Below are 16,057 nucleotides of genomic sequence, written 5' to 3'. Positions count from 1 at the left end.
TTTCCATCAGTTCCCAGGGAAACCCTTTTTACTTTCCCAGAATTAGTTCTTGCTCAGGCCTACCATGCGGCTAATGCTTTGGGCAGCGGCTTCTAGTGTTTCAGATACCCTACTGCGTAAAGGAGCTTAATTGCTTCTTTCATATAGACAGAATGAAGGGCAGCTAGCATGCCCATCAGCTTAAATGAAATTGCTGGTTACAGACTTGCTAGTAGTTGCTAAGGAATTATGTCAAAGAGCTTTATTTTGCTGACAACTTCATGCACACACTGGTTGCACATCAGACATTTCTAGTGAACTTTGGCAGCCATACATGTTTGCAAGCTGGAGGATTGGACCATCAAAGCTTGGCAACCACCTGGTGTGACAGAAACTAGAAAAAGTAGTTACCAAACTTTGGAAAAAAAAAAACTGTTTCTCAACCCTGAGTCCCCAGAGTGGCTGATTTGTCCAGTCCAGTCTAACAGGGACACCTGGCAACACCTGTGTGCCCGCCACTCCCAGGCCTCTGACCTCCAGCTCTGAGTGTGCACCCTCCCTAACTGTCCTCCTTTCCCACTCTCCAGCCTTTAACGACTGACGCTGCGCGAGGCATGACGGGAACGGCAGTCCACTCGTATGGCTTCCCCCCAGAAGGCCTCGTTCTTCCTGGTGGAACTACGATTCCCGGCACGCCTCGCGGCAAAGTGAGACGCGCGGTGCACCACGGGACTCGTAGTCTTCCCCAGCGCTCGCCGACGAGCCTCGCTGGGGTCTCTCCGTCTCCACGGGAACCACATTCCCAGCGTGCCCCGCGGTGAGAGGTTGGCGCCTGCGCCGCTGCGACGGGCGGGCGAGCGGTTTGCGAGCGAATCAGAGCAGGGGAAACAAAACTGCCGGGTTTGAAATCCTCCGCCTCCCCCCTGCGGCCATCGCTCTCGGGGGCGTGTGACGGGCCGGGTGTGTCGGGACAGGAGGACTCAGACACCGGTCACCAACGGCAGCACCGCGCGCAGGTGAGCGGGCTCTGGCTCGGTCAGTGTCGCGGGGCTTGTTTATCGTAGGGCCGATAGGAAGTTGGCGGGGTCGGGTCCTGACGCTTCTTGAGCCCCATCTCCGCGGGTCCCCGCCTTTCCTGCCGGGTTTCTCATGTAAACAGCTGCTGAAGGAGGGGGCGGGTAGGTTTGCCCCTCCCCCGCTTAGCACCCTCTCTGCCCCGGGGCGGGGGTTGCCTCGCGCCCGCGCGGGTGGTTCTGCGCCCCCTTCCCTGGCCACGTGCTCCGGGAGACGCGTCTCTGGCTTCGCGTCTCTTCACCCCCCCCCCTCCCCCGTTTCTCTCTTGCTGCGTTGCACAATTAGCCTGGCCGCGTTGGTACGTGTTGTGCCTTCCCCAGATCCAGTTCCGCTCCCTCAGATGGTGGAAGGTGAAACTCTGTGCTGCGTAGGCGGGGTTGTTGCATCACTCACAGCGCAGGGAGGCGACGATGGTCCCTCCCTCTCTGTGTTTCATCCTTACCGGCTGTGCTACTCCTCTGTGCTCTGGTCACATCGCCAGGGAGACATTAATCAGAACCTGGAAAGTGGTTGGAGGAGAGAAACGGAAGTAATTATCAGGGGGCTGGAGAGTGTCTGAAGCAGTAGACAGATGGACAAACAGCTACAACATGTGTTGTATGTAGTGTTGTTGTAGCCCTGTGGGTCCCAGGATATTAGAGAGACAAGGTAGGAGACTGTGTCTGTACCACAAATTACTTCAATATAATTTATGTTGCTTGGTGGTGTGAATAATCTAGATCGCTGAGTTATGGAAATTATACTGATTTAAATGCCGGTGCAGACAGTGGTATGTCAATTGGAGAGCTGCTACCGCCTCTGGCAGATGCAGGACCCGTTGTTTTAAAAGGTCTTTGCAAGAAGCACTACAGCAGCACAGCTACATCAGTGCAAACTTCTGAGTTTGCTTAGCCAAGCTTTGACTAATGGGTGGCATAAGAAGCCACAAAAACATGATGTGTAATTACCAAGTGGTGAGAAGAATTATCTATTATAATATAAAGCATTTCCAACCAAGATCAGGAAAATGAACCAACCAAAGGGAAATCTTGGACTCTCTGCAGAGTTTACCAGTAGTGAGATGTCAGTCTGTGGAATAGTCTGTCTGGGAAAGAGGTGGAAAACCCCCTTGTTTGGCACAGTTAAAACTAGGCTGGTTGAAATACTAGTAAATAATAATGTACACTGCAGTTGCTCTTGTGTCCTATACCCATGCTGTCTCTATTGTAGCCATTCAGTAACAAAATCTGATTCTGGAACTGTGCTGACACAGGAGCAGGTAGCCAGGATGTAAGTGAAAGGGGAAAACAGTTGTATTTAACTCTGACTCAGCTTTCAGAGGAGGGGAAACTCATAGGACTGGATCATGGCTTGTGTTTAAAGAACATGATTTTGGGGAGACAGGAATACCATTTTGCAGTTTTAAGAGAATTGCAAAGAGTAATGTCTTATGGGATGTTGTCAGGTTCAGTGTCTGATTCAGTTTTATTGATTCAAAGTAATAACTAGATTAAAATCTAAACCTTTCCCTGTAACACACTTTCAGATTGTGAAACTGACCAATCTAGTCTAGCTATCATGATTGAGCTATAAAAAAAAAACCAAACAGTAACAATCAACTAGATTTCTAAAAAAAAAACCAATGTTAATAATCTGAGATGCTATTTTTAATACAGATTAAACCTGTTTCTTCAAATTGAGGTTTTTTAAAAATGTTTAAAAATCTTTACAGTGTGCCCCTTCTAAATCAACAATTCTTGGAGGTTGGTGAAGTGGAGAAAATGGCATCAGAGGACATTACTAAGCTAGCAGAATCACTTTCCAGAGCCCAGGTTGGCGGCGGGCAATTGAGCTTCAAAGGCAAGAGCCTAAAACTCAACACCGCTGAAGATGGTAAGAGAGAATGCTTGTGCTGGGGCAATGTTTCCCCTGGGTATATGCCTTAGTGCCCTCCAAGAGCTTCGTGTCATGAGTCTCCTCCTAACCAAAGACACAGGTTAGGGGTCTGGACGCAGCTAACTCCAATATGTGAGAGTCTATGTAATGTGGTAGTGGGACACACAGATCAGCCATCTGAGAAATAAGGACTTCTGATAGAGAAGCAACCCCTCCCCCTCCTTTCCTGCAACACACTATCCTAGCATCACTGCTACAACTGGGAAAACTGGTTTTGACTCTCACTGATTTATAAGTGTTAATGTTGTTGTTTTCACTTTTCTGGGTGTGATTCTTATCCTTATAACAGACAAAATGAAGCTTTAAATTGCTAGAGGCAAGAGACTCCTTCTATTCTAAACACTTTAGGATGCCTAATAAAACTTGACAGTGTCCCTGGGTGATTCAAACATTCCAAGATTTATGAGCTCCTTGCCGGTGGATTGGTTGGCCTCAACTGCCTGCCTCCATAATCCCTCTTACCCTTGGATAGAGTGCCTCAGTTCCTGTCTCTACTCCTGGACATGCTTATTGTTTGCTTGGGGTGCTCTTCCCCTGCACATCTCTTGTTAGGATAAAGCACTGGCTGGGGCAACATTGTCTTTGTCTTGCAATGGCGGGTGGGGGAATAAATTCCTGAAGCATATAGGAATTTTATTCCATAATGCACACCTGGAAGTATGTTGTTCTGAAACCCGTGACTGACTTTTCTCACTAGTTTGCATGGTGATGCTCTCCTTATCCCTCCTTGGTAGTGTAAAAGCCCTAGAGGTTGGGGAATAATGAGTGGTGGTGGGAGGAGAGAATCTGCAACCTGCCCTTGTATGGAACCTAAGATGACTTAAGTTAGAAAGGAGGAGAGTAAGGCTCTGATTACTCTGTGCAGCCGAAGAGGTGTCTAAGGAAATTGAGGAATTTGATGGCTTGGAAGCACTGCGCCTGGAAGGCAACACCGTGGGTGTGGAGGCAGCAAAGGTCATTGCCAAAGCCCTGGAGAAGAAAGCTGAGCTCAAGGTGAGATCTTTAAGTAGTACTGAAGGGGAAAGTAGAATGTATTGGTGAGATGCTGAAGGCCTGTCTGTGGCCTTGTCTACACTGCAAAGTTTTGTTGACAAAAGCTGACTTTTGTCAACAAAACAGTGGAGGTGTACACACTACAATGCTCTTTCCGCTGACAACTCTCTCTCTTTGCCGACAAATTAAAGCCACCTCGACGAGAGGCATAGAGCCTTATGCAGCAAAGTTATAGCGTCAAAAGTTTCAGTGTAGACACTGCGCTTCATTATATTGCTGTAAATGGCTTTCCAGGAGGTATCTCACAATTCCCATTCTGACAGCTCTGGTCAGCAATTCAGACTCCACTGCCCTGTACACAGGCATCTGCCCCTCCCACTTTAAAGACTCAGGAATTTTTGAAAATCCACTTCCTATTTGCTTGGTGTGGAGAGCTCACATTGCATCTTTCCAGTTGACCATGGCGGCTCCATGCAGCAAATGTGCTGGAGCACACTGGAGCTGTTGGATCTGCTGGGTCTGTGGGGAGAGGAGGCTGTGCAATCCCAGCTCTGCTCCAGCCATAGGAACTTGGATACGTACCGTCAGATTTCTCGTGGCATGTTAGAGAAGGGCTACCAATGGGACACGTATCAGTGCCATGTGAAGATAAAAGAACTGAGGCAGGCGTACTAGAAGGCAAGGGAGTCAAACCACGGCTTTGGTGCTGTGCCAAAGACCTGCTGCTTCCCTAAGGAGCTGGATGCCATCCTTCGCGGTGACCCAACTTCCACCCCGAAGAGCTCTGTCGATACTTTAGCGGAGCTGGACACAGTGGACTCAAACCCAAGGACAAAGCGGTAGACAAGGAGGTCAAGTTGAAGGATGAGATGGGACAGGTGACAGGGTCATCTGGTACCATGGGGATCCAAGACCTCTTCTTGACGCCGGAGGATTCGAGCCAGTCCCAGCACTCCATCTCTGGTGCTCATGATGCAGGAGAGAGAAGCTCTGGTAAGTGATCTTTTTGAATCAATGCTGCTCAGTTATGTGAGGTAGAGCTGTCCTTTGCTTTGTTATATTCTAGAAGTGGGTGAACGGATAGAAATGTACAAGACTAGCTGTGTTTGTGTGTGCTTCACGTTTCCTTGTGCAACTAAGCAGTGTGGCAGAAAAGTGTGTTAATGCACACTGAAATTTTTCTAGAGATCTCTCTGGAAGATGTCTGTAAACTTTCCTGAAGGTATTCACCAATCATCTGCTGAAGGTTCCTTGTCAGAGCTGCTTCGTTCCTTCCCCCATTGTAGGAAACTTTCCTGTGCCAATTGGCAATCACTTGTGCAGGGACCAAGACAGCACACAGATAAGCAGCATATGGACCTGTTTTGAAGCTGCCCTTATACAGGAAATGCACCCTTGCTTACCCTCAGGAGTGAGATATTAGTAATCTATGACCCCTGCCTGTGGAAAATGGTGGCAGAATTTACAATTTTGTCCCTAGTAGCCTCCAGTGATCCCCTTAAAAAACCACCTAGACCCTTTGCCCCATCTTGAGCCCCCCCTACCACTCCGGGCTGAACTCACTGTGTTTAGGGCGTTTGCTGAGCTGTGTGCTTGCCAAGGGGACAGTGAGAAACTGATTTGTATTTAAAAAGATGTATATCTTACTATATTGATTCTATGCTGTGAGAGCATTAACAATCCTGCTTCTGTTAATTGTTTCTTGTGCCTCTGCAGATGTGCCCTTCTGGGGGACCCCTACACACAGTTAGCACCTCTGCCAGATAAGGAAGCGACCGAGGAGGAGGAAGGGGGACATGTTTCGAGAGGTGATTCAGTCCTCAGAGGCTGAAAAACTAGAATGCAGGGTGTTGAGAGACACTTTAAATGAAAACTATAAATAGGCAGGACAGAAAGGAGAGCCAGGAGCAAATTTTAATGGGCCAGGAGAGGATGATAAAAGTGATGGAGGACCATATGGAGATGTTGAAGTTCCTAATCATGCTGCAGGCAGAATTAATGTGTTCTTGTTCCCCTGCAGCCGAAACAGAACTGCTTGCCATGCCCTCTCCAATCTCCTTCCACACATTCCTTCCAACCTCCCGAGCAGTCTCAGTATCCTATTTACTCCAACAACTTCCAAAATGATAGCTGGATTTACACAATGCTATGAGAGCCTACCCTGCCCTTCACTGTTATCTCCCTTCCCACCAAGTGTTTTGTGTATGTTGTTAATTGGTATTTAATAAACATATTTTCTGAAATATAATCAATCTTTGCTTCCTGCACACAGTGGTTGCTGCTGAAATTAATACACTGTGGCAATTGGATCATTTGCAAACTACAAATGGTCAGGAATCATCAAAATTTTCATGCAAGGTGGCAAGTTAACAATGCATGGCAGAGTGGTGTATAGAAAGATACATTACTGGTGCTTATTGTCAAAATGGTGTCTCAGGGGTTCCCTGATTCAAATAGCCCTGGTATCTAGCTGGTCAAAATCAGCTGCCAAACACTCCACCTCCATGTTCCATCCTAGGGGAAACTTTTCACCCTTAGCCTCACAAATATTATGAAGCACACAGCAGGTTGCTATGACCATGGGCCTATTTTCCTCATTTAAGTCTAACCTGCCATAAAGGCAGCACCAGCATGCTTTTAATCTGCCATTCACACATTCTACAGTCATTCTGCACCTGCTCAGCCTATTGTTGTAGTGCTCCTTGCTGCTGTCTAGGTTGCCCGTATAAGGCTTCATGAGCCATCGCATTAATGGGTAGGTTGGGTTTCCCAGGATCACTGTGGCCATTTCAACATTCCCCATTGGAATCTTCTGGTCTGGAAAGAAAATCCCTGCTTGCAGCTTTCTATACAGCCGAGTGTTCCTGAAAATGCGTGCGTCATGCACCTTCCTTACAATCTGTGTCGATGTCAGTGAAACGCCCATGGTGATCCACAAGCAGTTGCATTATCCCTTTCTATTGATGTACTCTGTTGCAACGGAGTGCGGGGCCAAAATTGGGATATGCGTGCTATCTATCATCCTACTGCAGTCAGGGAACCCCAGTGCCACAAAGCCAGCAGCTATTTCATGCACATTTCCAAGAGTCTCAGTCCTTTGTAGCAGAATGCGATTAATGGCACTGTACACTTGCGTTAACACAGCCTCAACGGCGGACTTCCCGACTCCAAACAGATTTGTGGCTGACTGACTTGTAGCAGTCTGGAGTTGCCAGCTTCCGCATGGTGATCGCCACGTGTTTCTCCACTGAGATGGCAGCTCTCATTTTGGTGTCCTTGTGCTGCAGTGCTGGGGCGAGCTGTGCCCAGTTCCAGGAAGGTGGCTTTCTGCATCCAAAAATTCTACAGCCACTGCTTTCCATCCCAGACTTACATAACTATGGGATCCCACCACTCAGTGCTCGTTTCCTGAGCCTAAAAGCGATGGTCCACCGTGTGCAGTTGCCCTGTCAATGCCAAAAGTAATCTGGTGGTGTTTCTTTCCATGGCACACAGCAGGTCAGGCACCTCTATTCCTGTTCAGATTGGGAGTTCATGATATACTCCATGACCATCTGTGAGGTGTTCATAACAGAGACCAAAACAGTGGAGAGCAGTGCAGGATCCATCTTTTCAGACAGAGATGGCGGTGCACAGTAAACAGGGACCATTGAAAAATGCTGCAAAACACCATCAGAAACCCATGGGATGGAAAAAACTGGATCATGAGACATTGAGCCTGCACCCATGATGCACTGCAATCCACTCTGCTTCCCACAATTCCTAGCTGCAGAAGGTGGCGAGTTACACAGTGGGATAGCTACCCACAATGCACTGATCTCATTGTTAATGCTAGAGCAGGAACTGTGGATTCACTCCACCACCAGGAGGAGCATTGTGTGAACATGCACAAGCGATGGAATTATATTGCTTCTTGATCATGTATGTAACTTGTGTTGACTAAACTCTGTAGTGTAGACAAGGCCTGTATTGCTTCTGCAGGGACCTGTTCTGGATCAGTTCTGAAAAACAAACTTCAGATTCCTTTATTGTCCCACTAGCAGATAAGAATAGACTCAGGAAAATTAGGCTTGTGTATGAATAAGTGGTGGCAAACCCTCAGGACTTCATAACTAGTCTCAACAGTCCTGTGAGTAGTATTTGCTGAAATGCTGCATTTCAGCATTTTGGGCGGCTCTCCATTGTTGAGACAAGAAAGCCATGAGAAAAAGCTCGCCCCAGGGTAAGTCACTGTAAACCAGAGGGAAGCCCTACAATAATGCAGTGTGGCCACTTAAGGCTGTTATCAGATCTTGCAGAGTCAGACCTCCAGCTTGGAAAGGAGATTTCAAGCAAAGCACAGAGTGCTGCAAGAAATGATAATGGAGTGTCACCAGGAGGTTCTCTGCCCCTTGAATTATTATTTAACCAGTGTTCTAGCCTAGCATTGAGGAGGGTGGGTGCTGTGTCACTAGAGATGCTATCTTATGAATGAAACATAAACCTGAACCCTTGACCACTTGTGGTCACTGCAGTTTCTATGGCCCTTCTCATAAATGTAGACTCTTGGGCTCCCATATCCTGATGAAATTCCCATTCTGCATCCTTCAGTTTCCACTGGGTGTGGCAATCTTCACTTATATCCTCAATTCTTGTATGTTGTTACTGTGCACTGTTAAACAGCTGATGAATTCCACCCCAGAAATGGCTGCATTTCTTTAATGAATGACGTGATTTATATAGTTTGTGTAGCTCTTTGGCATAATTAAGTGACAGGTACAAGAGAAGTGTAAGTTGTAATATATCATGTCCTCTCTGGAGTGCTGAGGGCTAAGGGACCTTTGTGTGTGCTTTGGATTTTTGACAGTCATATCTTTCCATCTGTCTTTTTTTTTTTTTTTTAGAGGTGTCACTGGAGTGACATGTTCACAGGGAGACTGAGGTCTGAGATTCCTTTCGCTCTGGTAAGTGGGAGAACTGGAGATTGAGGTCTCAGATCTGTGTACTCTGATCTCCCCTTACTCCTTATGTTTACACTTAAAATTGTATGTCCTTTCCATGGAATCATGTGCTGTCAGAGACCAAAGACAGCCATAATCTCACTGATAAAGCAGGAGCATGTATGGAGGTGGGTTTTTCCTCTCCCTCAGCCTCTGGCATGATGGGAGGAAGCAATAGCATAAGCACCTCCTGGCTGTTCAGTAATGCAGCTCTTCCCTGGAGGAGGAACAGCAGTATGGCTATCTGGTGAGCAGGGCAGGGCTGGAAACAAGGACTCCAGAAAAAAGGATGAAATGTTCCTGTGGTGAATCAGGAGGTGGCTTCTGTCATCTTAAAATCAAAAAGAATAATTGCTCCTTTAAGTAGCATATATTTGGATCTGCGAAACTCAGTGTGTGGGCAGGTCCCTGAAATGTGTGTGGCTGCTGTGGCCTTTTAAAAAGTCCTGGATAATTTCAAGGTATCTAAAACTTAGAGCTGTGCAAATTCAGCTAACAGTTAGCTTCTGAAGCATGAGATTTGATAACTGCCTTAGCAGTCAGAAAAGATTCCCTCTCCCTTGTGCAGCACAATGGAAGGAGAGGGAGGCTCTCCTTCCTCTGCAAGATGGGATAGTGATCTAGATTGGCCTGTGGAACTATGTTACTAAAAATCAAATACCTTGTCTCCTCACAGACTGCCCTGGGGGAGGCCCTCATCACTGCAGGTTCCCAGCTGGTGGAGCTGGACCTGAGTGACAATGCCTTTGGACCAGATGGTGTGCGTGGCTTCGAGGCACTGCTGAAGAGTCCTGCCTGCTTCACTTTGCAGGAACTCAAGCTGAACAACTGTGGTATGGGCATTGGCGGTGGCAAGGTAAGTGACACTTCTCAGTCCCAGCTCGCTTGCATTGGTTGTTCTATAAATAGTGGGTGTGGTGGCCTTGGATTCCAACGTCCCTGTATCCTTTTTGTCTTGAATACCGTCGTACTTCAGACTGATCTCATGAAGTCTCCAAGATGAGCAGAGCTGGGCTATCTCCATCAAGAGAATTCTGATGTTCTTCCCTCTGAACCAGTGCCTCAGCCAGGTTCTAATGGAGGGTCTTCTTTTAAGTGAAAAACTAAGGCCTTGGTAATTCATGGTCACCAAAGAGCCAGGGCTGTTTACCCAACTTTGAGCTTAGACAGGGCAACAGGACTATTGCATTCTGGTGACAAAATTTCCTCTACAGTCTCAAGTGACTACACTGTTAATATTGTGTAATGTTGGTAGTTTAGAATGTTTACTGTGTCCCACACCAGGAGAAGCTTCTTTTCAGTGGTGTCCTATATGGTTCCTGTATATCCAATTTATAAAACATTTCTGGGATCCTCCAGGATGAGAGATGCTATAGTAATGTAAAGCTGTTAATATTATCTCTAGATCTTGGCAGCTGCTCTGAAAGAGTGTCACAGGAAGTCAAGTGCCATGGGCAAACCTCTGGCTTTGAAAGTATTTGTGGCTGGCAGGAACCGCCTGGAGAACGACGGTGCCACCGCACTGGCTGAGGCATTCGGGGTAAGCTCCAAAGTGGGACCCCCCGATGGAGGGGGTATAGGGGTGTCAAGCATGTGTGGGCGCTGGTTTTGGTAGTGATGAGGAGCAGTATGTATCTAGACATGTATGCTAAAGAAATATGCACACAATTCTCAATGCATAAAGTACTGTCCTCAGTTCACCTTTACGATAGCAATCTGTATGCTGCTAAAACAGTCACTCATTTGAGGATATTAACAACAAGAAAAGGAGAGGAGTCGGTTATACAAGGAGACATAACTGATAGTAATGGGATAAAACTGAACACAGAAAACATAGAACGCATTTCCATGATGAGCAACTACTCCACACTTTAACCTGCTAATTGTTAGGTGAAGTGATGTATCACTTGAGTAACTTAATACTGAACAGCACAAGTGAGAGAAGGTTGTCCAAATGACCGGTTAGGTATGATAGCTGGCCCAGGCATAGCTTTCACCTATCTCCCACAAACCTCCTGCAGGGGGGCACTACCAGGTTCTTCCCCCAGCCCTGGTTCTGATCAAGCTTCTAGTGCTGCATTTGGGCAGGCTAATGGAAATTGGGTTATCCCATGCCACCTTCCTATCAAGCGAGAATGAATGAGACTAGAATTTGGTTAGGCTTGTGGTAGTTCTTGGGGAAGGGGAGATTCAGTGACAAGGAGTCTCCACCTTTCCTCACAAGCAAACCTTACATTGCCTCCCCTTTTCCTCCTGACTTCCATATCCTAAATCCTTTGTGCCTGATCTAGAAGGTTGTGCTTTTCAGCCAAAAAGACCCATAATGATTAGGTTTAGCAAAAAATAAGGATTTAAATTTAGTGCATGGAAATGTGATGTACACGCTTAAAGGATGAAGTTATCCTGAGAGAGACTGGCTGCCCTCAGAAGGCTGTTCTAGGCAGAAAACATCTGTCTTCATCCTGTCTCTCTCAGCGGTGATTCTGAGAAGGGGCGGTATCCATGAAGGGACTAGGTGTTGCAACACTGAGCATCGTGGCACCTAACTTTTAGATGCCTAGAAAATCACAGGAACAACACAGCATTCCACAAAACTGAGTTAGGGGCCTACACTCCTATACAATGAATGGGAAGAGCAAGGTGCCTAAGAATGTGATCCACAAAAGCAAATGCACCACAAAACCTATGATATACCTGAGATATGTTTGATGATATTTTCATCCTCTGGACAGATAGCTTAAACTTCCTCATAAATTTCCACCACAACTTCAACAGCCACCACCCGTCCATTAATCTCTCTGGAACACTCTCAGAATAGCATCAGCTTCCTGGACACCACAATCAGCTTCAGCAAAGGAACCCTACAGACAATCTGGGGATCAACACCCCTATCTTCATAGATCCTGTAACCACCCCAAATACACCTAGAAATCTGTTATCTACAGCTAGGCACTCTGATACCGCAGAATATGCTCCGAGGAGAAGGTCCGAGATAAACGCCTTAACACACTCAAAACCACCTTCACCAAACAGACACTTCACCAGAGAAGGAGATCGCATCATGGAATGGGCCACCCAAATAGCACAAGAGAACCTACTTCAATACAGAAATAAAACTCCCTTCAACTGCACACTCCAAGTTGTCACCTACCACCCCAAACTGGAACCCACACAGGGCATCCTCAATCAACTACAACCTATATTCTATGAGGACCCCATCCTGAAATAAATCTTCCCCAAACCCCCTCTTCTGCCCTTCAAACAACCCTCCAACCTCTCCAGGCCCATCATCAGAAGCAAGCCCTCCACAGACCAGTACACACCAACTCAAAGCGTCATCAGACCCTGCCAGAACAACAGATTCAAAACCTGCAGGCATATCTCCACTGCTACAATGATCAACACCTACCACAACACACCTTTCAAGATCAATGGATCCTATGCATGCCTATTGCAACATGTGGTCTACTTCATCCAGTGCATTAAGTGCCCCAATAACAACGATGTGGGTGAAACCAGATGATCACTACATCTTGAATGAACTCACACAGGAAAATGATAAATGTGGGTGAACGCTTTTCACAGAACAATCACTCTGTATCTGATCTCTCAATCCTCATCCTCAAAGGAAATCTACACAACTCTTTCAAAAGCTGAGCCTGGGAGCTTAAATTCATTACTCTGCTAGACACTAAAAATCATGGACTGAACAGACACTGAATTTATGGCTTATTACAACCATCTGCAATCCACTAAGGCCCTCTTCTTGTCCTCTGACTGCAGGAGGTGTTAATGGGTCACTCTGCCTTGAATGGTCCCTTAGAATATGTGCTAACTACTGAGGCTAAACTATCTGGTCCACCTTGTGTTTTGCTGTGACGCAGGGAGTATCTTTCCCAGCCCTGAGGAAGAGCTCAGTGTGGCTCGAAAGCTTGTCTCACTCACCAACAGAAGTTGGTGCATTAGAAGATATTACCTCACCACCTTGTTCCACAAAAGCCAGCATGTTAGGTGGGGAGCTACCTAAGATAGCCAGTGGGAGATGCCAAGAAGGGGAGGGGGGTGCTAAGCCTTGCCCATCTCTTGGAGATAGGCACCTAAGTCCAGGCTGCAGGGAGGCGCCTAGCTCTGCTTACTCTTCCACCAATGGGAATCTGCCCCCTGGAGACAAGCACCTAAGGCCTTTTCTTGCAGGAATGAGTTAAGTGCCTGTCCCATTCTGCATAAAACAGGTTGATGATGCTGATGTCCACCTCATAATTGTTAGTCTGATGGTTAGAGCACTTGCTTACCTGCCAGAGGGAGAGAAAAATGGGATACCTGTTCAAACCCTCTCAAGAGAGTCCTCTAATCCCTGAGCTATGGGATATTCTGAGGCGTGGCTCCCTCATTCTCTGCTGTTGAAGCTGTTGCACGCCGGATAAATAATGGGAAAGTGTTTGGTAAGGGTAAGATTTTTGTTACACAGGTCACAGATTCTGCGGGCAGAAGGGTGGGGGCCTGGAGCTCTGAGCCACTGTAGGTGGTGGGTGTTGGACCCCCCCGCTCACCCAAGTGGAGCTTGGGCTCTCATCCCATCCCACCCCAGGCTTGCGCTTTAGTCGTCCCCCATCAGCCTCCCCCTTATTTTTAGTAAAAGTCACGGACAGGTTGTGGCTTCTGCATGCCGTTATCTGTCTGAAACTTCTACTGAAAATAACTGTGACAAAATCTTAACCTTAGTGATTGGAGCAGGGGGACTGGACTTGGGGTCCCCCATCTCCCACGTGAGTGTCCTGACCACTGGACTACAGTCATTCCCCCATTTTTGCTTGTTCTCTCTGTGCATAAATACTTAAACACTCATTGGGCCAGAGAGAAAGAGAGCACATGAGTGAGAATGGGAATGACTATAGTTCAGTTGTTCAGACACCCATCTGGGAGGTGGGAGACCCTGGATCCAGTCTCCCTGCTCCAGTCACTCTCACATTATTTATCCAGAGCTCAGCAGCTTCAACAGGAGATACTGAGGAAGCCCTGCATCAGAATATCGCTTAGCTTAGTGGTTAGAGCACACTCTTGAGGTGATTTGAACCGGTTTCCCACCTTTCTCCTGCATCCCAGGTGAGTGTTCTAACCATTGAGCCAAAAGTTATAAGGTGGGCACCACCTCCTCCAGATTTTGAATGGGCCCTGATCTGGTTGGCTCTTCACCTGACTTCAGTGGCCAAACACCTATCTTCCCCTGGTTCGTGAATTGCTCTGTGGCGTAGGCAGGAGTTAAGAGTCTGGGTGCCTAGAGGGAGACAGCAGTTCATGTGCCCAGAGGCAGGATCATAGGTGCTGAGGAAACTTTTATTCTGAAAACATACTCACTGCGTGAGTTTAGGCATCAATAGAGTTCAGTGGAAGTTTTGTGGAGCACAGTGGAGCCAAAACCGGGACTTAGGCACCTAACTACTTTCTTGGATCCTACCACAGCTGCTCACCATATAACTCCCAGCTAAGGTAATAGGAGTTGTAGGCACTTGGTATTTTTCTGGCTCAAGTCATTCAAATGCACATTTTTCACCACTAAGTGACTTCTTAATTATCTTGCAGGCTGTCAAATGTGGTAGCAATAGTGTTGCAAAATCCACTTATTGGTGAACCCATCGTTATATGCATTATTGCCTATAGATGGGTCCATATGATCCTGCTTGTTTAACGACTACAATTAAACAAGTCTCTATCTTTGGATACTATATAAACATCTTTGTCTCTCTTACATATTTATATCGTGCCAGTAGGTGGTGTTGGTACAAAGAGAACTCTGCCCATATAACAGTGCAAAACGTCTGCCTGCAATCCCTAAAACACTGACTGTTCTTGGTGTTTTTCCAGATTTCAAAGCATTCAGATTTATGTGGACTATATTCCTATTTTCACATTATATATGTGCCATCTATCCCAAAAACAAGCGACTGCATTAATTCCTATTTTGGAGGGTTTTGCAGCCAGAAGCAGAATTTAAAACAAGCAAAATTTTTGATTCTGCCAAGTGCTTTTCTTGATCTGGAAAACAGCTTCTTGATCCACTTCGGGGTTGTAGCCCCAAGGCTCAGAATCGCTGGCCAAAGCACAGAAGGGAAATGACATTCTAAGCCCTGACTCAGCAAATAAAAACATCGCTCTGATCTTGATTTGTCACTGGAGGCATAACTGCTGGGGGGGAGGGGCGTACTGGTAGCAGTTAACAGGATTGCAGGGGTTCTGGCAGGAGATTTAGTGGACTCACTGTGGGTGGCAGAGAAGCAACTTGTAAAGTAATCCTGTGGGATGGTGGTTGTCTCTGCCTGTGTTGAAGTATATTTTCTAATAGTTAATCCTGTCTGAATCCAGCTCATTGGGACACTGGAAGAGGTCCATATGCCACAGAATGGCATCAACCATCCTGGCATCACAGCACTGGCCCAGGCCTTTGCTGCCAACCCTTTGCTGAGGATTATCAATCTGAACGACAACACCTTCACAGAGAAGGGGGCTGTGGCCATGGCAGAGGTGAGTTATTAGCAGTTGAATTGGGTGTCCCTCCCTTCTCCCCCCCCCCCCTTTAAAAATGGAAGGGTCTCTTCAGTGTTTTGGGGCCGAATGTCCTGGTGAAGCAGGGAGGGAGAAGATGCTCTTTCCTCTTCTAGTATGAGTGAGTTGGTCTTTGCTTCTACCCTTCATCTGAATTTTTGCCTTCATGGGTGTGCACTTTCTCTGCAGACTCTGAAGACTCTCCGACAGGTAGAAGTGATCAACTTTGGGGACTGCCTGGTGCGCTCAAAGGGTGCCATTGCCATTGCTGAAGCTGTCAAAGAGGGGCTCCATAAGCTAAAGGTACCACATTCTGCTGCTCCATTTTAAAATCTTCCCAAGACACCCTGTAAGTTTCCCCGCCCTTGTTCTGGCCACTCCCCTGCCCCACCTTGTAATCCTAAAACGGGGTTCATCTAAGTGTGGGCCCATACAGTTCTACAGCTCTGCCTACTGCTGACCTCAGAGACGTGATCTGTGGACACTACACCTTTGTAGCATGTCGTGCTCCAACTTGAGCTAGGTGGGGGTCTATTCAGATCAAGGTTGAGCATTGT

General features: G+C 46.9%; 1 protein-coding gene across 2 annotated transcripts in view; it reads left to right on the top strand.

Annotated features, from left to right (window-relative positions):
* The first annotated feature begins 889 nt into the window (after window positions 1-889).
* Window positions 890-16,057, top strand: part of RANGAP1 (Ran GTPase activating protein 1) — a 33,239-nt gene continuing 18,071 nt past the window's right edge. The window contains exons 1-8 of one of the 2 annotated variants that reach the window (XM_067559568.1): window positions 890-995; window positions 2,765-2,925; window positions 3,854-3,981; window positions 8,865-8,924; window positions 9,637-9,816; window positions 10,366-10,500; window positions 15,321-15,479; window positions 15,690-15,803. In XM_067559568.1, the coding sequence (XP_067415669.1) occupies window positions 2,814-2,925; window positions 3,854-3,981; window positions 8,865-8,924; window positions 9,637-9,816; window positions 10,366-10,500; window positions 15,321-15,479; window positions 15,690-15,803 (888 nt within the window). In that variant the 5' untranslated portion in view covers window positions 890-995; window positions 2,765-2,813. Of the gene's footprint in view, window positions 996-2,764; window positions 2,926-3,853; window positions 3,982-7,883; window positions 7,903-8,864; window positions 8,925-9,636; window positions 9,817-10,365; window positions 10,501-15,320; window positions 15,480-15,689; window positions 15,804-16,057 lie in introns of those variants that run through there. The other variant, XM_067559569.1, reaches the window with a different exon arrangement.

Source organism: Emydura macquarii, unplaced genomic scaffold (assembly GCF_026122565.2).
Source record: "Emydura macquarii macquarii isolate MOO-44397 ecotype Brisbane River unplaced genomic scaffold, CSIRO-AGI_Emac_v2 contig_2205, whole genome shotgun sequence".
In the NCBI taxonomy this organism is placed as follows: Eukaryota; Metazoa; Chordata; order Testudines; family Chelidae; genus Emydura; species Emydura macquarii.
The sequence above is the reverse complement of the archived record's forward strand: the minus strand, read 5'-3'. Positions and strand labels throughout refer to the sequence as shown.